Here is a 20064-nt window from a genome sequence, read left to right on the forward strand (position 1 = left end):
GAGGCAGCACCTTTAAAATCAAAGAGTGAAAAGGCCGGCAGTGGGAAAAGGAGCAGTAGAAGGACTGGTGAGAACGGAGGCAGTCAGGTCTCTCGAGCACTCTTTGCTCACATCCCGGAGAGCGAGCGTAGTTTGTAAACACTTTCCGACTCGTAGACCCTAGTGCATGAACTGTTGTGATTGCCTGTGGAGTGACTTAACCGTAGTTTCTCATTCTGTCACTGTCATCTGTGTGTGCTGTCTATATACTCTTCTTCCTCCCTTTTAACCAAACGACACTGTTAGACAGCTAGGGAAGCATGCTGAAGACATTGGTGTCATTCAAGATGAGCAACTTTTTTTTTAATGTACTAATAATGATACTGTCAAAGTAAAAGCATAGATATTGAGATCCCATCATGGTGTTTTCACCAACACAATGATTCTGTAACTGCTGTCCAGTAGCTAGCTCGTCAGCATGTTCGATTCCATCACATTGAGCATCCATGTAGTCTCACATCTGGCCGGTGCAGGTGATAATCAAGTGAACCATGTGAAAAGAGAAGTGTTCATGTAGGTGACCTAGGACACATGTAAGTGTACAGTGTTAGCATTAGTCTCTCTGTAAAATCCGAGTACTGCTAAAAACAATTTTCCAGTATCGTATCTTTCTTGATGATTATTTTAATTAAGAAATTGTAAATCGTAGGTCCACAGAGTCCATGTGAACGGACAGATATCAGGATGGCAATAGTAGCCGATCACCTGGGACTTAGTTGGACAGGTAAGTGTATATACTCCTGAGTGAGACAAATACAGTTTCTAAATTTCTTTGTCTTTCATAAGAGGTTCATTATATAAAACAGAAATAAGCAACAAGGAAAAAAACAACAAACATTTTTGTCATCCATAATTCTATCAACCCAGAGATAATTACTGATAATACCTTCTATATTGTGTTTTTCAAATCCTTTTCAATGCCCATACACTCAAGAACAGAAATTTAAATCTCACTTTACCTTAAATGTAGGTACTTTCTTCACACCACCATTTCTGGTAATATTAGGTAACATATTACCTAGTAGTAAATGTAAAGAAAAAACTGTGTAAGAAAAACACAGTTAAGCCCTATGATTTTTAAATAATCCAAAATTTTAACATGGTTTATACCTGTAGGCAGCTCTCTTAAGCAACAGTTCAATTAATCCATGCCTCAGTTTCACAAATTTTAATTATTTGTGAGGTCGTCTTCACACTTCTTTATGATCTACACATGTTTTCTGTATGTTCATTTACCTGATACTTTTTTTCCTTTTAAGTGGACTTACTTTTATGCCCAAAGATTTATTTCAAAGGAAATCTTATATCACTCTGCGAAAGGAAGACAAGGATCATCTTCAATAACTACATACACAAGAAAACAAGGGAATGACAGGAAGCTTAAAATTTGAATTATAATTTTTTAAAGCACAATACACCTGTATACATCTCTTCAACCTACAAAAATAGTTGAGTTCAGTAAAACAAATGAAACCGTGTATGACCAGTGTGTGGAAAAGGAATATTTAGCTTGGTTTCACTTCATTAAAGATGAAGATAAAATTCTGTGTCACCTGGACAATTCTGCTTTGTAGTTTTGATGTTAAATGGGCCCCCCAAATCCTCCTCACATGAATCAGAAAAATTTTAAGTTTTGTAGGTTGAGTGTATTTTTTTTAACACACAACAACAACAACATAATAGCTTAAAATGGAAATGTTAGCCATTGTCACATCTAAGTCATCTTGTATACCCTCAGCGATATTCTGTAGTCAGGGAAGCAATTATCTACATGCTATTAAGATGGAGAATATGAAACCAGGTAATGGCAAACAAGGTCAGCTACATTTTCTTCCTTTAAATGTCCTAAGTCCTACCCTCACCCCAACTTAATAAACCTTCCTGCCCCCTTCCACCCAGCCCTGCTCCCAGTCCCACTGCTAAACAACCAAGAGCCGAGTGGTCCTCTGAAAAGACAGGTGGTCTGCGCAACCCTTGGAAGTTATTGTGACTTCATAGCAATTTGTTATGTATAAATATTTGCTAACATAAAATTGATAATAATTATATTTTAACACTGGATATTGTAATCTAAAAATATACTGGAGCAAATGTTGATTTTGCAGTATTCTATGCCCCTAACAATTACATTATTTGCCTTAGACAAATCGAGTCCTTAGTCTATCAGGGTACATTTCGGGAGAAGATGTGACATAAAGCCATAAAATTGTAAAATTCTTAGTGGCAGTGTGTCTTTGCTCTTCACTGGGTCACTAGACAAAGGATACTGTTGGGTCAAAAGGGCTTGTTGGACAGTAAGGAGTATTGTTTCTTAAAGTACAAAAGATTTGAAAACTTAAAACTTAAATTTAACTTTTGTAATTTGAATTACTATATGCTCAATGAATATTATTAGGAAAATTATCATGTAGAAGGGCAAAATTTAATTCTGTCCTTCAGAACCACGATTAATGTCTCAATGTACTTTGATTTTTGTATAAAAACTTTTAAAATGTTATATACACAATGTAACTTTTTGTTCTTTTATTTGTGATTACTGAGTTTCTACAAAATTACATATTCTATGGTCTTGATTTTAATGGATAACTAAGATCCAATAGACATACTTTATAATGGTGTTTTTTGTACTTTGGGTCACAGTGTACCAGAGAGTCATGAAATCAATACATACTTTGGTTTTGCCTTTAATAGAATAGAATGATGGGGGGGGGGGGGGGGTNGGTGGGGGGGGGGGGGGGATGTGTGTATATTATGTGTGTCAAGGCTAAGTTTTGCTCCTTAAAGATCTGGTTTCATTTATATAAACATCATGATATACAATGTATTTCTTCTAACAGTAAGCCATGATCAAAACAGTTGGCAAACCACTGTATTAACATAATTAACTCTTCTTTTGTTCAATACTTGGGTTGTTTTCAGTTTTTTAATGGTGCAAGCCTAAGATGAACATTCATGTGTATAAATCATTGTGTCCACCTCAATATATCAGCACAATAGATTTCCAGAAGTGAAATCACTTGACCAAAGGACCTGGACTTTTTTGAGCCTCTGAATGCATTTTGCCAAATGCTAGAAATATTTAAGCAGGGTAAAATCTTGAGCAATTCCCTTTCCATGGGAGGAATTTTTTCCCATTTATTTCTATAATCAACATAATACATACCTGAGAAACTTTTTTAATGTACAAGAAATATATAGTGAAAAGTAAGGCTCCTTCTCATCTTTGGCTCCTAGTTTCCTTCTGTCAAGGCAGCTACTAGTGCTCACACCTGTCTTCCCAAAGACATTCTCTGATTAACAAGGTTGAGCATACGGGTATAGACATTGAGGTGGACACAAAGCTATCTCCCTTTTATTTGCTATACAAGTGACACCATAGCATAGACAACGATCTGGTCTGGAGTCATCATTTAACCTCCCAAGTGGAATTCCTAAAGTCATGTTACCAGTATCTCTGGTGCCATATTTATGAGTTGTGTATCCCTACCCATCTAATGTAAGATTTATGCAAATTGCAAAGAATAATTTGGATGAATTAAAAGAATCCAGCAAAATCTTTTTTGTACAGATCAAGAATTCTTTATAAAATAATCTCTCAAGAGGGAATCTAACTGTAACTAAGCAATTACCTCCAGAGAGTTAAGTCACAGCCTGTGTGTGATCACCACTTCCTGTAAAGTGAAGCATATAAAGATCAAGGCTGGACTGGGTTTGACTATAAAATTCCTTTCTTTTTTTGTGTGGCAGTTGAACATTACTTTTATGAAACGTGCGATAAAAGTAGAATGTGAAATCTTAGTAACTCTTTTTCTTTTCTACAGAACTGGCAAGGGAACTGAATTTTTCAGTGGATGAAATCAATCAAATACGTGTGGAAAATCCAAATTCTTTAATTTCTCAAAGCTTCATGTTATTAAAAAAATGGGTTACCAGAGACGGAAAAAATGCTACAAGTATGCTGAAATTATATTACTTTAACTTTCACAACTGCATATATCCAATGTTTTAGATAAGGCTACTGTTAAGAAACCAGAGTAATCATAAAGTAATAGCAAGTCTTTTGAAGTTATACTTGTTTAATTTTAGCACTAATATTCCAAACATCTGTCTTTGGGAAGGTTTTTAAGAAAGCAAATAGTAGAGAATTTTTTTTTTTTTGCATTTTGTGTTTAGTTCTCTCTGTGACCATCAAAAATGAAAACATCATTCTAGCTGTTAAATCGTGGGGTAGTAGTCAGAAGCACTCAGAGGCTACAGCTGTGGCTGGGGACAGATGCACAGGGAGAGGAAGAAAGTATAGGATGAAATCATTGAATCATTCAGCTTCATATGTGCTGGCAAAGACTTTTCTAATATTTTTAGATTTGGTTTTATTTAGTTTTGCTGGGGCGGTGGGAGGGATGGTGCCATCCTGTGACCAGTGCCAACCCACGACAATGGGAAGTAAGTTACTGTGGGTTTGCCAGGGTCAACCTGACCTCAGTAAGCCTTTAAAATGCTAAGCATCAAATATGAGGGTGATCTATCCTGACAGCCTGAAAGGAGAGGAACATGTTTAAAATTTTATTAGATCCTCTTGTAACTAAAAGGAGTTTAGCTATTTTGAGGCCCATCTGCTTGACATCTTATGGTGGAATGAATATTGCTGTCATCACACACAGCTTCATGAAAGTGATTCTTGAGACCCTAACATGACTTCCCTGTAATGACGGGCTTTCTGAGCCCTCTGATATGGCAGAGCTCAGTCAGGAGGAGCTGAATAAACTTTAGGCAGGTCGAGAAAGCTGTGCCTTTGTGTGGATTTTGTAGTGACTGGAAGAAAATCACTTAATCGGGTTTTCAACCCTCTTTTCTCCTTTTTCAGCTGATGCCTTAACTTCAGTCTTGACAAAAATTAATCGAATAGATATAGTGACTCTGCTAGAAGGACCGATATTTGATTATGGAAATATTTCAGGCACCAGGAGTTTTGCAGATGAGAACAATGTTTTCCATGACCCTGTTGATGGTAATTGAATTTAGCGTTCATATTTATTTAATCATTTGATAAAATTTGAAAGCGTGGAGGACACGGCAGCCACTTAAAACCAACTAAATTGTGATTTGCTTGACTTCATTTCTCATTTTCACAGCATTTTCTGTCAGACCCTGGAAATTAACACTCTGATAGAACAAACTTGATAAATGTCTGTTACATAAAATACAAATAATGAGATAGAAAAACAGAAGTTAAGTGTTGGTTATTCAACATTTGGTATTTCAAGATTTTTTACATGAACAAGTGGAATAGAGAATGCATTGTGTTTGTCATTTTCATACTGACCTAAAAAACTAGTGAATTCTTTTATTCATATATTGGTAAGACCAAATTGTGAGCTATTTTTTACCAAATAACCAAGGTACTGGGTCAAGTTTAAGCATAGAGTATACAAATTGTTCAATAAAATGGTGAATTCCTGTTGGGAGACCAAATATTTAAGCATGTACTGAAAAAGTCTAACGCATCACTCAAAAACATGTTTTACTTATTTAGCATTATTTTAACTTCATATGCTTCCATTTATTGTTTGGAAAAACTATGCCTGATATATAAAAGTCGGTGTCATTTCTCACTCAACGAACACAGATGTCACTAATAACATAATTCATTTTTTAATTCGCTTAATTTGTACAATATTGTCATTTTTCCTTCAATTTCCTATGTTAATTTGGGTATTTTTTCATCAAAGTATTAGGCAAAGGAAAATATCTTGTTATGTTTTTCAAGGTGTTTGTCTTCCTTTACAAATGGAAGTTTCTTCTGATAATGAATTTTGAGTAAAAAATGATGATGGTATGAAGGAAGGAAGAAGAGCTAGGAATATTTTTCTATTGCCCTAAGTTTTGAAAATTATGGCATTTCCCCATTTTTAAACTGGCAAAGTTAGTCTGACAAGAGTCAGTAACCTCTAGTTCTACAGATGTTATATGGCAAACATGGCAAATTCTTAAAAAGTTTCTGCTTACTAACATTAAAGCCAACAGAAAATTTAAAGTATATCTTATTATCCACATAACGTAAACACAATGGGCAATAATGTCTAAAGTGGTTTCTTTATAAGCTTATAAATACCATACAATTGTGATAGGATGCCTGGGTGGCTCAGTCCGTTAAGCATCCGACTCTTGATCTCAGCTCAGGTCTTGAACTCAGGGTCATGAGTTTGAGCCCTTCATTGGTCTCCATTCTGGATGTGAAGCTTACTTAAATACATACATACATACATGTATAGCATAGAACCTTGGAAAGAAAGCTTTCTTCAAGGCCTTATCTTATATGTGAGACTATATAGTGATAACCAATCTCTTTGTACACTAATGATAGACCATCATATCAAATCTGTATTATTGCCAAATTATAGTTTATGGAATCTTTTAATATTCTTTTTTGGGAAAATTTTTTAAGAAAACTAACAAGCAAAAAAAAAAAAAGAAAAGAACTAATAAGCATAATAACCCGAAAATAATGGAAATAGTCAATAGAATTGAAAGCTTTGTTTATATGTAACATTTTAAAATCAGAATAGCATGAAATAAAATCCCAAGGGCTTTTTGTGGCTACATCTTAATATTTTATATTTTCTTTTTAAAAAATTCATAGGGAAATCTAGGAATATGTATATGAAGTAAATTTCACTTGTGCAGATTATGAACCTCAGTTAATGTCAGCTAACTTTTCAACAAGATTCTGGCTAATAGGTGACTATACTTACCTACAGCAATTTGAATTTAGCACAGAAGCTAAGTTGGTATTTGTTACGGACTGATGGGAAAATTAGGCTTTAGTTTTGTAGACCATTAATTCAGAAAGTGTGCTTGGTTGCCTTTTTTTCCTGTCTCTCCTCTTTCTGGAACTTTTATGAAGCCTCCTTTCCTCACCATGACCAGACTATTGTTCACTTCTCTCTCTGCTGAAGGAGAAAAAAGTCCCCTTTGTCCCCACAGTGAAGGTTAAAACAAGGGAACTGCTCCCTACCTCCCCTGTGAGCAGGCTGGTGTTTCACAGTATTGTTGTGAATATTCAGAGAGCTCTCTGCAAATGGCTTTCTTCCTGTCTCTGTTGTGTATCATTTCTTTTTTCACTTTGAGTTGTGATTCTGAGTGGACGCCATCACCAAAGTCACTAAGACCTCCATGTACACCACAAGTCTTTCATCTCTGTCACATTACAACACCTGAACACTTTCCTTGGAGTCTTTTCTACTTTATCTGCTTCTCAAATCCTTTTCCTAACATCTTTTTAGATTTTTTTCCCAGTGCTACTGCTCTAAAGTCTAATAATAATTTCTTTACAAAGATTAAACTTATTTTTCTTTTCTGTAAATTTCATATGGAAAAAATAAGAATTAGAGTTGGGTAGCATTGCTCCTTTGTAAAGCTCTTCAAATAAGTTATAAGTAATTAATTATAACAATTGTGGCTTGCTGTATGCAGTCCACCACCATATGGATTTTGCATGTTGTAAGTAGAATGATAATAAATTTGGCCATGGAATAAATGTATCTTCTATAATGACAGCTAACTTTTTATTGGATTGAATTAGTCTGTATATTGAAGTTACTGTATTAAAATTATCAGTCGATAGAAACCATTTATATCTTAATTAGTTTTCTGTTTTATTATAGTTTGCACTAGTCTTTTATTTCATTGTATTACATTTAATTGAACTAAACCAATAAATTTATGAACATTATTCTGTAACTCATCATACATTTTCATACCTGATATAATTTAATTCATTCCATGTGTTTTGTTTGATGTATTCTAATTCATTCCAGTCAGTCCAAATGTACTGTCTTCCGTAGGTTATCCTTCCCTTCAAGTGGAACTGGAAACTCCCACAGGGTTGCACTACACACCACCCACCCCTTTCCAGCAAGATGATTATTTTAGTGATATCTCTAGCATAGAGTCTCCCCTTAGAACCCCCAGTAGACTGAGTGATGGGCTAGTGCCTTCCCAGGGGAACATAGAGCATTCAGCAGATGGACCTCCAGTCGTAACTGCAGAAGACACTTCATTAGAAGACAGCAAACTCGAAGACTCAATACCTTTAACAGAAATGCCTGATGCAGTGGATGTAGATGAGAGCCAGTTGGCGAATGTATATCTGAGTGAGTATCCTCAATACCTCGGAAGTATGGCTGGGGTCCCAAAAGATGTTAAACCAGCAGAGCCACTGAAACAGACTAGTAAAGTAAGAGTAAGCTCTGAGCAGCAAGAGAAAGGAAAATCTGGTCCTGATGAGGAGATGACGGAAGAAAAACTCAGATCTCTATTTGAGGACATTCAACTTGAAGAAGGAGTAGAGTCTGAGGAGATGACAGAAGAAAAAGTACAGGCTATTCTTAAACGTGTTCAGCAAGCAGAACTGGAAATGTCTTCAATTGCAGGTTGGCAGAACGAGACATCAGGTGGAAACCTAGAGTCCCATGCTCAAGCTCGAAGACTAACCGGTGGGTTACTAGAAAGACTGGATGACAGGTAAGACTCCATTTTAGAGAAAAGGAAAGCAAAACACAGGTTACATGTTAATTGCTTTAAATACCTGCTTTTTAGCACTTACTCTTTTGCTAAATTACCATTCCAGTTTGGGGATAAATACCTGCTTTAAAGGCTGGTTAATTCTGCTAATCTGGAGAGGGAAGCTTACCTGAAACTCTGTTGAATTCTTAAAATTATTGATAGTCTGAAGCAAAATACAAAAAGTTTTACATGCATGCTAAAGTTGTCTATGTTTACTTTAGAACACTACTCTTTTCTAGTTTGTGATTTGTTTGATTTTTTTTTCATGAAGCTAGTAATTAATATGCTTTCAAAATAACATGCTAAATAAAACTCCATGTCTTTGAGAAATATAAACATTTCTATTCTTTTCTGACTTCAAGCTTCAAAATTCTTATGTAATTCTTCACTCCAAATAATATTGCCATGATAGAAATTTGATTATAACCAAAATAATTCCCTACTCATGAACCTGGGTCTTTTTTATACCAGACTTCCTCTAGAAAGGTGAGAGTATATTGTCCTTCAGACATTGGTTCGAGTCCCACCAGGTTTGCATTTTGGGACTCTGGATGAATTTCTAAGCTCTAAGAACATCACTTTAATTGGCTATAAGGGGCAACTGGGTGGCTCAGTCAGTTAAGCATCCAACTTCAGCCCAGGTCATGATCTCATGGTTTGTGGTTTGAGCCCTGCATCGGGCTCTTTGCTGGCAGTTAGCTCAGAGCCTGGAGCCTGCTTCATATTCTGTATCTCCCTCTCTCTCTGACCCTCCCCTGCTCATGCTGTCTCTCTCTCTCTCTCTCAAAAATAAATAAAACATTTTAAAATTTTTTTAATAAAAATAAATAAATAAATAATTGGCTTTAAAAATAGGAATACTACCACTTTCCTTGCACAGGTTTACAGATTGAAGAAGGAAGCCTATAGAATGGCTACCAAATGACTGCTACAAATAGTCTGTCAGTAATAGTTGGCATTCTTTTTATTTATGTATACAGCAGACTGAACTATAATTTACTTCATTGGCAACTAGTGATAACTTGAGGTGTTTGTGCATTCAACTTAAGTTTATTTCATAACCATGTTTAATATTTTCATACAGCTGATAAAACTTCTTACTCAGTAAAAATTCCCAAAGAGGGAGCTTATAACATTTTGCAAAAAAACAAGTTTACGGAATTCCTTTTGAAGAATAAGACCAAAGAATTCTGTGCTCACCCTACCAAAAAGACTGCTGCAAAGACAATAGTACTAGTTTTGATATCTGTGTTCTAATATAGTCACATTAATTTATAGTTGCATAGCAGGAAATAGATACAGTTACATTATAACATCTTCACAGTGTGCTGGGATATATGGAAGAGGCTGTGCAATGGATAGGTGTTTATATATATATATATATATAAAATCAGAATTTGATTCATAAGAATTCACATGTACTTACAGACATGTACATATATATATACAATACAGAACATTGTGCTACGTATTGCCTTCAGAATTCTTTAGGTAATAAGCAAAGACTCTAAAAACAATGCACAAGCTAGAAAATAAAATCCATACTGGATACCAGTAAATATTAGAAATCACTTTAAAAGAAAGTGTTGAGAAAAAAAAAGATCTGTAATAGTTTGTTGAAAGGAAAATAGTCCTTCCAGGAGTAAAAGCAGCAGGTGACAACAACACCCTGCTCACCAGCGGGAGGCAGCGCAGGTCAGGAGCCAAGAAAGATGAGACCCAAGCAAGACTACTGTGGTTTGCAAAGGTGTGCTGGCAGGACTCACAATTGGAAACCCAGAGACTGGAACGTGGAGTCCTTGGGGGATGCCAGGGCTCTCAGAGAATGCATTGTGTTCTCTGCCAGCAGCTCTTCCACTGGCAGTATAAGAGCTTTTTGAGATCTCTTTCTCCTTTACATTGGTGATTCTGGATCTCTGGGTGTGCCCATGAGCCTCTTGGGGTGACTTTCTAAGATCTCAAATCCAAGTATCTGTCACAGTGCAATTAAACAAGATAAAACAAAAACAAGTACGGCATAGCTAGGCAGGTTGGGAATTGGAGTGGGGGATGGGGAGCTGAGGCCATGTGTAGCACCTTGTCACCCCCAAATTCAACCCCATGAGAGACCCTCACAGTTTGAAATCCAGTGACCAGATTTTTCATGTCTTTCTGTTTCATTCCTTCAAAAGTGGTGTAAAACATGGTGGTTAAAAATTTAGAGCTTCTGAAGCCCAGTTTCAGCCATGTATTGCCATTGTAAATGTCCACATACTCTCTTTTGCAGCCCTGATCAGTGTCGAGATTCCATTACCTCATATCTCAAAGGAGAACCTGGAAAATTTGAAGCAAATGGGAGCCACACAGAAGTCACTCTAGAAGCAAAGACAAAATCTTACCTTCCAGAATCCCAAAATGATGTAGGGAAACAGAGCACTAAGGAAACTCTGAAACCAAAAGTCCATGGATCTGGTCGTGTTGAGGAACCAGCATCATCATTAGCAGCCTATCAGAAAGCTCTAGAAGAAACCAGCAAGTTTGTAATAGAAGAGCCTAAACCCTGTGTGCCTCTCAGTATGAAAAAGATGAGTAGGACTTCCCCTGCAGATGGCAAGCCAAGGCTTAACCTGCATGAAGAAGAGGGGTCCAGTGGGTCTGAGCAAAAGGTATGCCATCTAGTTATCTGGTACACTGTCATTTAAACCAAAAGTCCTGATGCTTCACTTTGTTGGATTAATCTTGTAACACTGGGCCCAAGGTTCTTTATGATTTTCCTGTTGTAACACTAATGGCGGAGATGAAGAAAGTGCTAGGTGGAACATATGCTGTTGGATTACACTTTCAGTCACTGAGAAGGAAAAAGTAATGAGCATCACTTCAGCCATTTTTCAGGAGGAAGGAGAACTATAGAGATGTTATGCTTAAGGTCCAATGTTAATTGGTCTGGTATTTAGGTTTCCTAACTCCCAACCCAATCTTCTTTCTCATGGAAGGAGGATACTTTTTCAGACCTTTTCTGGTGTTTATGCATAATTTAAAGAGTTTATAGCATGTGATCCACCTAAGAGCTCTACCCTATAAGATCTGGTGTCTGAAAGTGCATCTTAGAAATTGGAGAAACATAGTGCCTAAGCCTAAAATGAGGTGGGTATATACCATGGTGGGTTGACCACATTTAGCAGTTGGAATTTAGAGGTCTCGTTTTAATCATTTTTATGTCTAAGTTGATGATTATCTTAATATTCATTTTTAAAAATTTGAAAACCTTACTGTCAGAGAATTACTTGCACTCTGTGCTCCATGTCCTTGTTCCATCTAATACATTTTTATTTGTTCTTTGAGGTTTATCCTTTTTAGATATTAAAAACTTAAAAACTCTGGAACTGAAATTATAGATGGATTAGCTCTATTTCCTGCATTTTTTTACTGCTTTTTGCTCTCTCCATTGTTGTGTCTTTTCCTGAACTGCGCAGTTGGTGTAGACTGAGACATGGGCATCTTTGGAACAGTAGCACCTGCAATTTTCCATAAAACATCAGGTTGGCTTAAGATCTACTGCAGAGTTTTAGGTAGGACCAAAAAAAGTCTTTTGTAAAATAGTGAGTCCATAATTAACTCCTGATTTAGATAAAACCTTGAATAGCAAACTCCCAGTCACTCAGGAGCTGATTATCACCTTATCAACTAATATCGTTTCCTTTTCCCTTCCGCAGGCTCTCTTTTGACCATTTTCCTGAGTGTTAGGAGGGAAAGTTAGGGGAAGTAAAATGGCCAGGACTTCCTTTCACTTCCTAGCAAATGGGTTTTCAATATTGATTTCTTTTAGTTCATTCCGGTATATTTAAGCAGTATGACCTTGGATGTTCGCTTTTAAGATGAGTCCACAAAACAGAGAAAGAAGCAACAACATAGTGATGTCTTAACTATGAAAGTTTACTCTATAAAGCCTATAAAAAATCTATAGAGAAGGTCTGAAATCAAATGATCATATAAATGTAAATAAGTACTTCTGTATATGTGCACATGCAAACACATTGGCCATTGGGGAACCAGGGAGAGGGCAAAAGAGGGTTTAAAAATGAAAGCCTTAACCCTGAATGGAAACTCAGCTGAGTTCATCAGTACTGGAACATAATTACTATTAGAAAATGTCTTCAAGATTTCTTATAAGTGACTTTGTGCTTTTGGGATTGGTCACTGGTCCTGCTCTAATGCCTGAAGTGTTCATGAGCATACAATTTTTAGTGGAGTTAGAGTTTCTGGGAGCTATGAACCTGACCTTACAAGAAATCCAAAAATATTCAGGACGTGCCCTTTGTGGCTAGACCATAGTGCATTAGCAACCAACTAGGTCATCTGATGTATGATCTCAGAAAACAGCCCCCTTTTTGTCCCCTAAAAAATCAGGTCAAAAGTCCGGGTGCGGCTCTTACACGGATGACTGTCTGCTGTTACAAGGTAAACTTCTGCTATTTTCCACCTCTTTCAAAGCAGTGACCCATGGCAGGAAGTACTGAGAAAATTGTTTGGTCTCCTTGTTACCTTCTTTGCCAATTCTAGAAAATTCTTTATAGGGAATCCTGATTATGATTCTACTACCATCTTCTCTCTACCCTCCACCTTCAGATTAGCAGGGAGAATGTAGAAACAAAACATCAGCCAAATGGCCCCTTTTTATTTTTATAATTATGTTAATTATAACATAATTGACATCTAGGCTTGGTAGTATTTGCATTAATGTATGTTCTGCTTTTTAATTACCCAAGTTAAAATCTTCCCCAGTTTATGATTATTTATGAACAATTCCAATTGAATTTTTCCCTTTCACCTCATCCAATCTATTGATCTCTGAATGCAGATTAGAAATTCTTTTTTTTTTTTTTTTTTCAAAACATGCACTCCTCTTCCCTTTTTCTGCTTCTTTGAGCCATTTTAGGACCTCCTTTCACAATACTTGGATCCTTTTAAGTTTTCTGAATTTACAGTCTTTTATAAAAAAATCAAATTTCATAAGGAACTTAGCAGCCAATATATCTTTGCAGGGAAAAAGAAACTTGAAAACTCTTTACTTTTGACACCATGTTATTCACTAGGGTATTTTGTTCAAATGAAATTTCTTACAAAGTCAAGATTGATATTACTTTAATATTTCAAAATATTTCTTAAGTATACCTTTGGTGGAAAATGGCCTACTTTGCTATCTATTTGACAAACATTCCATAAATCACTTTAGCTAACACACCTCCTATAAAAATTTTACTTTTTTCACCCTGTTTATACCAACACTGCCATTGATTTTTCCAATTTTTCCAGAAACTGTAGTTTCTGTCTCTGGAACTATCAGATTAGGGACAACTGACAAACTTAGAAAATAAAATAGAATTATTATCAGAATTCCACCATTAAAATTTAGGAATAAAACATTTGGTAAATACCCTTCACCTTGGCATTGAAGTAGAAACCAAAGGTATTTTTACTTTTGAGTTATGAACTATGTGGTAATTCTTTATTCTCATTGCCTAAAAATTAATATTTGTGCAATCACCATATTCTTGTCTGTCAGGTGTTTTTTCTGTCCTAATTGCATATCAATTCTTTAATTTTTTTTAAGATTTATTTTTGAGAGAGAGACAGAGAGAGAAAGCGTGAGCAGGGGATGGGCAGAGAGGGAGACGCAGAATCTGAGGCAGGCTCCAGGCTCTGATTTATCAACACGGAGCCTGACTCAGGGCTTGAACTCACAGGCCACGAGATCATGACCTGAGCCGAAGTCGGACACTTAACTGACTGCGGCACCCAGGCGCCACTTTTTAAAATTTTTTTTTTCATATCAGTTCTTTAAAGTAAGACTCCAAGCTTACACGTTTTGCATTATTCCTTCATTCATTTGCATAGCCTCTTACTGAGTACCAGTTGCATGTTAGGTGCCAATTACACTGCTAACAATCCCTGATATAAATGTATGTAGCAAATTATACTGACATAAATTCTTTACTTTTTTATAAAGTTCAAATAGCTTTTGATAAAGTTGTCAAATCTGACCAAAATCTCATAAAAATCAGACATACTATACCTCTTTATGTAATGAAAGTTCAAATGAATGTAGATTTAAAACTATTTTTAGGGGCGCCTGGGTGGCTTAGTCGGTTAAGCGTCCGACTTTCGCTTAGGTCATGATCTCGCGGTTCGTGGGTTCGAGCCCCGCGTCGGGCTCTGTGCTGACTGCCAGCTCAGAGCCTGGAGCCTGTTTCAGTCTGTGACTCCCTCTCTCTCTGACCCTCCCCAGCTCACGCTGTCTCTCTCTCTCTCTCCTAGAAAAAAAAAAAAAAAAACTATTTTAAAATAAATATTAATTTTTCTTCAGACTAGTAATTAGTAGCATGTAGTTTCTGATGCCAAGATGTCTCTTATTATTATTTTTATTATTTAATTACACTGATCTTTACCATTTATATGCACATATAACATATGCATTACTACATGCACACGCATACTGTATACATACATACACAGAGGAATTTCGTATACATACATACACAGAGGAATTTCATTTAGAATCCTGCTCAAAATTTTCTTTCACTTAAACTTTTTTAAAGATTCTCACAAATACATATTATGATTCTCATTAGCAGGGAAAACCAGCAAGTGAAAGTAATTCTTTTTTGATTTCCCTTCTCAGAATGTCTTTTATTTTAAATGTGATGGTAAAATTATTATACTAAAAAATGCATTTATCAGGACTTGAAAGACAGTGAGAGTGATTCGAGCTCAGAGGAAGAACGGAGAGTCACTACCCGAGTTATTCGCCGGCGTTTGATTATAAAGGTATCCTGTAGCCGGATCGTGATGGGGCATCGCTATGTGATTAGAAAGTCCTTCCTTGTGGCCTTGAAAATTCAGCATGCCTGATAACTAAGTGGCTCTGTATGTTTCTTTGCATATTTGAAAGCTTGTAAGAACACCCAGCAGCAAGGAAAAGGTTGTGTCGCATGGTAGTGAGTATTCTGTCAAAGCCTGTGCTTGACATGTAACAGCTATAATTTTGTCTGGGAATTCTTGGCATTTGTATCCTGCTTTCCCTGAAAGTGTTATATGTGAACAAAGATTTTTATCTTGGTTCATATCAAATGAAATGTTTCAGTTGAAACCTCCAAGGCCATAGTGAGATATGAGGTCAGGTCAAGAAGGAGAGTGAAGTAATTAAAAGCCTCCTTCCTCAACCTCAAATTCCTACTGCCTGAACAGATCTTAAGTCAAAACGAGTTCTTTATCACCAACCAGTGGCTGAGAATTTGGAGTCATAGCCTGGCATGGATATGTGTGACATAAACAAAATTGGGCAAAACCTTCTGAAAAAGGCTTTTGACTTAAATAACATTCAGAAAATCAGTCTGTCTTTTTATGTATAGGAAGCAGTTTTTACTGGAAGTGAAAAATAAAATTCTCCCCCTGCTACAGCACAGTTGAACACTATGAATTAACTTTCATTTCCTCCACAAAGGCCTTTTGAAGCATTGACTTTATGCATGGTAAGGTCCAGCACAACGCTTTTCACAGCCTGTGCTTGTCTTCATTACTCTGTCTTTAGAGGGAGATTTCTTGAAGTTAGAATAATTGACTGCAGAAACTAGGAAGCCATTTTCAACATATAGGGCTTTGAAGGTGGTCCAGATAACTTGAGGCTCCTTGGTTGACAGCTCTGGAGAAGAAGGAAGGAAGGGAAATATGTATTGAAAACCATTTATCAAATTTATCCTCCCTTTCCAAAGTGTCAGGAGACCCAGCAGAGAGCAGAGAAGTTGGCTTAGGTATCTAAAACTTTTTAATCCTGCTGCTTGTACTTTCCATGTAGATCAGATGAAAGAAGAGGAGAAAATCTGCCAAATCTGCTCTAGTATAGTTTTTCTAAGACTCTGGAATCATTAGAGAAGAAAATAAGTCTTTGTCTAACTAAATCTTAAACTATGTGCAATCAATCTTGAGCTCAATAGACAGCTGTCAAAAAAAAAAAAAAGCATGAATCACTTCTTTGAAAATTCCATATAGGCAAGCCAAATTACTTATGAGGGTCCAGTGTATCCAGCATATTTGCAAGTATTCAGCCTGCCATCCATAGAATCCTCATAATCAGTCACCTCCCACATGTTCCCTGGGATTAGGGGAAAGAAATAACAAAGGTTTTCTGAAGGAGTGAAAGCCATAGTCTTTGCTCAGGAAGGCTTTGCTCTTCCCAGAATCAGTGTCTTTAAGAAATGATATTTTAAAGTGAAATGTCCTAAAAAAGCACACCAGACATACTGTCTTGTAACTTGCTTTTTATTTGAATATATGACATACTCATGTCATATCCAAATCCACCTCACTCCTCATAAGCTGCTCATTATATAAGTTGACTCTCCTGTGTATAGGACAGAAGAAAATAAACATAATCCTGAAAAAAAAAAAAAAAAGAAGAGGGAGAAGATAAAGAAGTTTTACTCTGAAGAATACAAAAACAAAATAATAGAAACACAAAACCCATCAAATCAATAAGGGTTATTTTGCTTGGTCTTCTAGAATTCTAGACATGCATTAGCAAGCTAGCTTTTAAGTAATTTTGTTAGAGTGTGTTATTTATATATTTGATCGTAATATAAAATTAATTATGTGTAATATATAAACATTTTTATTAAGGGCTTAACTTTAAAAGACTAAATTACATTATGCTGGCTTCATAAAACAGAGGAGTCTATGTTCTCTTCAAATCCCCTCTTGAAGTTTAATTTTAGGGAGGTTGAGTAGAATGATCAGAGCATGGGTTTTATAACTGGGGAGTGCATTGTATAAACAATAAAGTCACTCAAACAAACTTGGAGAACTAAACCCTAAAAAATAGCTATAATTATAATAGAAACTATAGGTATAATAAAAATCTTCATAAATTACATAGAATTTGTAGAATCTTTCTGATTACTCTTTTTCTGTTCAGAGTTTTGGGGGTTAGAAAGGATCACACTTCTGTTGCTTTTCTCTTCACTCCATATGTTGGTATCTTTCTGAGATAAAAGAGCTGGAAAGTGCTGTCGTATACAGTAACTGTGATATGGGAGCCACATCTGTCAAAAACATGTAAGAAAACATTAGGATGGAAAGGGATCATTGATACTAAAATCACTTATTTTCCAAGATGACAAAACCAAGGGATTGGAGAGCAGTCAGTTTAGCCCAAATCACACAGCAGCACAGTAGCACTTCTGGAAGCCCCCAGCCCTGAACCTAATCTTGAGCCCTCCAGTGCGGCACCTTCTACCTGCTTTTTCCACACTACTGTGTTCTCCAAAATAAATTAAAAAAAAGACTAACTTGGGGCGCCTGGGTGGCTTAGTCGGTTAAGCGTCCGACTTCTGCTTAGGTCATGATCTCACGGTTCGTGGGTTCGAGCCCCGCGTCAGGCTCTGTGCTGACTGCCAGCTCAGAGCCTGGAGCCTGTTTCAGTCTGTGACTCCCTCTCTCTCTGACCTTCCCCTGCTCACACTGTCTCTCTCTCTCTCTCCTAGAAATAAATAAAACATAAAAAAAAAAAGAGAGAGAGACTAACTTCTCCTAGACCTAATTAGACACTTGGCTATTTAGACTTTTCCGGCAGCCTGGAAGAGAGCAGCAATCGGCTGTCTCTCCTGGAAATTATCTGATGAGACTGGAATGCTGAGAATTTGGCCTGTTTCATGGAGGTTGTCCAGCATTGGGCTGAACTAGCATATTTATGCTGTTTGCCATAGTGATCCCTCTAACACTTAGGATCTCGGAGTTGAAAACTGTTGTGGGGTTGTTCCATCCCTCTCGGGACTAACTGTGGCTGCACAGTACCCACACAAGCAATAGGTGTGCTCAAGATTTTGTTACAAGTCTGGGTGAATCCATCTTCTTAGCCATTGAATTTGTACAACTGATGGGGTGAAAGTATAATTTTACAGATTTGTCTCTGTAATGTCATATGCAGGTTCATTTTTTTATGAAGTTCTTTTATTTTACATGTACTATATTCCAGTCTCTAAGGAATGAGCCCAATGAACAAACTCTTCCAATCGTGTGAGGATTTTTAGATTTTTTAAGCATATTCATTTATTTCTATATAATTTGATAATATCACAGTTATTTCAAAGGCTTAGAAGCAGTTTAAGTAAATTAACCAGTCCTATGGGCTTGTTTATTTGCTTAGCAAAGAGAGTGATTACAGAGGTAAAAACTTTAATTCACAGTCAAACCTGTGAAGTTTAGTAGGATTCAAATAACTGAATTTTTATTGTATAGTTCAACTGTATTTTTATTTCTACTTTTGAACTTTTTCACTAACTTCTGAATTAAGAATTTATATATATGTTTTCCCCAAATCAGGCAATTCAAAAGTATGTAAAGTTTGGTTTACTCATTCCATTTCCCATAGGTAACCACTTTTCATGAGCTTCAGATTATGTTTATGTACATATATATGTATATAAAATGTACATGTATGTTATATACATGTAAACATGTATTCCCCAAAGTGGGTTTCTCAGAATATAAAAATGGGGTATACTACCACATACTGTTTAGTTACTTGCCAAGTTATATATGTTCCATATGTGGTATCATTTCCACTTGAGGAAGAAAGCTAAAGTTTTAATGTTCTATACATCTGGCAAATTGGTACATTTCGTACTGTTTTTCTTTCCTTTTATTCAAGGACAGAGGCATAGAAATTATAAATGGCAGTGCTTCCAGCGGAGGTCCAAAGGGAAGGACAGCTAGTCTTCATTAAGGTGGCCACCAGGGATGACACTGTGACGCCATATGTGCTGTGATTTTCCTCTGAAGTAGGAAAGGAAAAAGTGGGAGGAGGTGTTGCCAAAAATAATACCATCAACAAGGCCAGGGGGGAAATTTTGCCTACTTAAAAGTACAAACTGTTTTCTAGAACTTTAGGAACTAATTAGGGGTTATTTTCTGTCATTAAAGATGGATGATTTTTTTTTTAAAAAAACATGTTTTTCTGACTCCTGTCTTCCCTCTTTATATAATCAATTCCTAACTAATTTCCCCCAACTTAGTGAGTTTCTACATCATCAACACAACTTACTTTGGCCTTATTAAAGCACTAATTGACTGTATTTAATAGTCAATTATGATTGAGAGAGGTATCTTTATCTTGAGAGCTTGTTTGGAGGTTCTAGCCAGGGAGCGCAGCTACTCATATACACTTGACCTCTATCGGGGAAGGTCATCCTCTTCAACTGAGCGCCCAGCTTCGGGAGGGACGCACATGAGCAGTGAGGGAGGAAGGGAACACCCGCCTAGCCAGCAAGATCAGCCGAATCAACTCTGGAGATCAGTGGGGAGACAGGATGTCACAGCCGGATCGCCCTCACAAGAGAGAGGTATCTTTATCTTTAGCCATATATAAACAGTATGGATTTTCAGTAGGAAACAATGAAAATACCTACATGCCAGGCTAGATGTAAACAA

General features: G+C 36.5%; 1 protein-coding gene across 3 annotated transcripts in view; it reads left to right on the forward strand.

Moving 5' to 3' along the window:
* The window catches only part of ANK3 (ankyrin 3), a 338327-nt gene that overhangs the window by 296007 nt on the left and 22256 nt on the right, over positions 1-20064 (forward strand). For 2 of the 3 annotated variants that reach the window (XM_077770152.1, XM_077770153.1), the window contains 6 exons: positions 689-763; positions 3861-3992; positions 4904-5047; positions 7884-8192; positions 8472-8562; positions 10871-11249. In XM_077770152.1, coding sequence (XP_077626278.1) covers positions 689-763; positions 3861-3992; positions 4904-5047; positions 7884-8192; positions 8472-8562; positions 10871-11249 — 1130 coding nt within the window. Of the gene's footprint in view, positions 1-688; positions 764-3860; positions 3993-4903; positions 5048-7883; positions 8193-8471; positions 8563-10870; positions 11250-12990; positions 13042-15321; positions 15409-20064 lie in introns of all 3 variants that reach the window. The other variant, XM_077770154.1, reaches the window with a different exon arrangement.

This window comes from Crocuta crocuta, unplaced genomic scaffold (assembly GCF_008692635.1).
Source record: "Crocuta crocuta isolate KB4526 unplaced genomic scaffold, BGI_CrCroc_1.0 scaffold46, whole genome shotgun sequence".
NCBI lineage: Eukaryota > Metazoa > Chordata > Mammalia > Carnivora > Hyaenidae > Crocuta > Crocuta crocuta.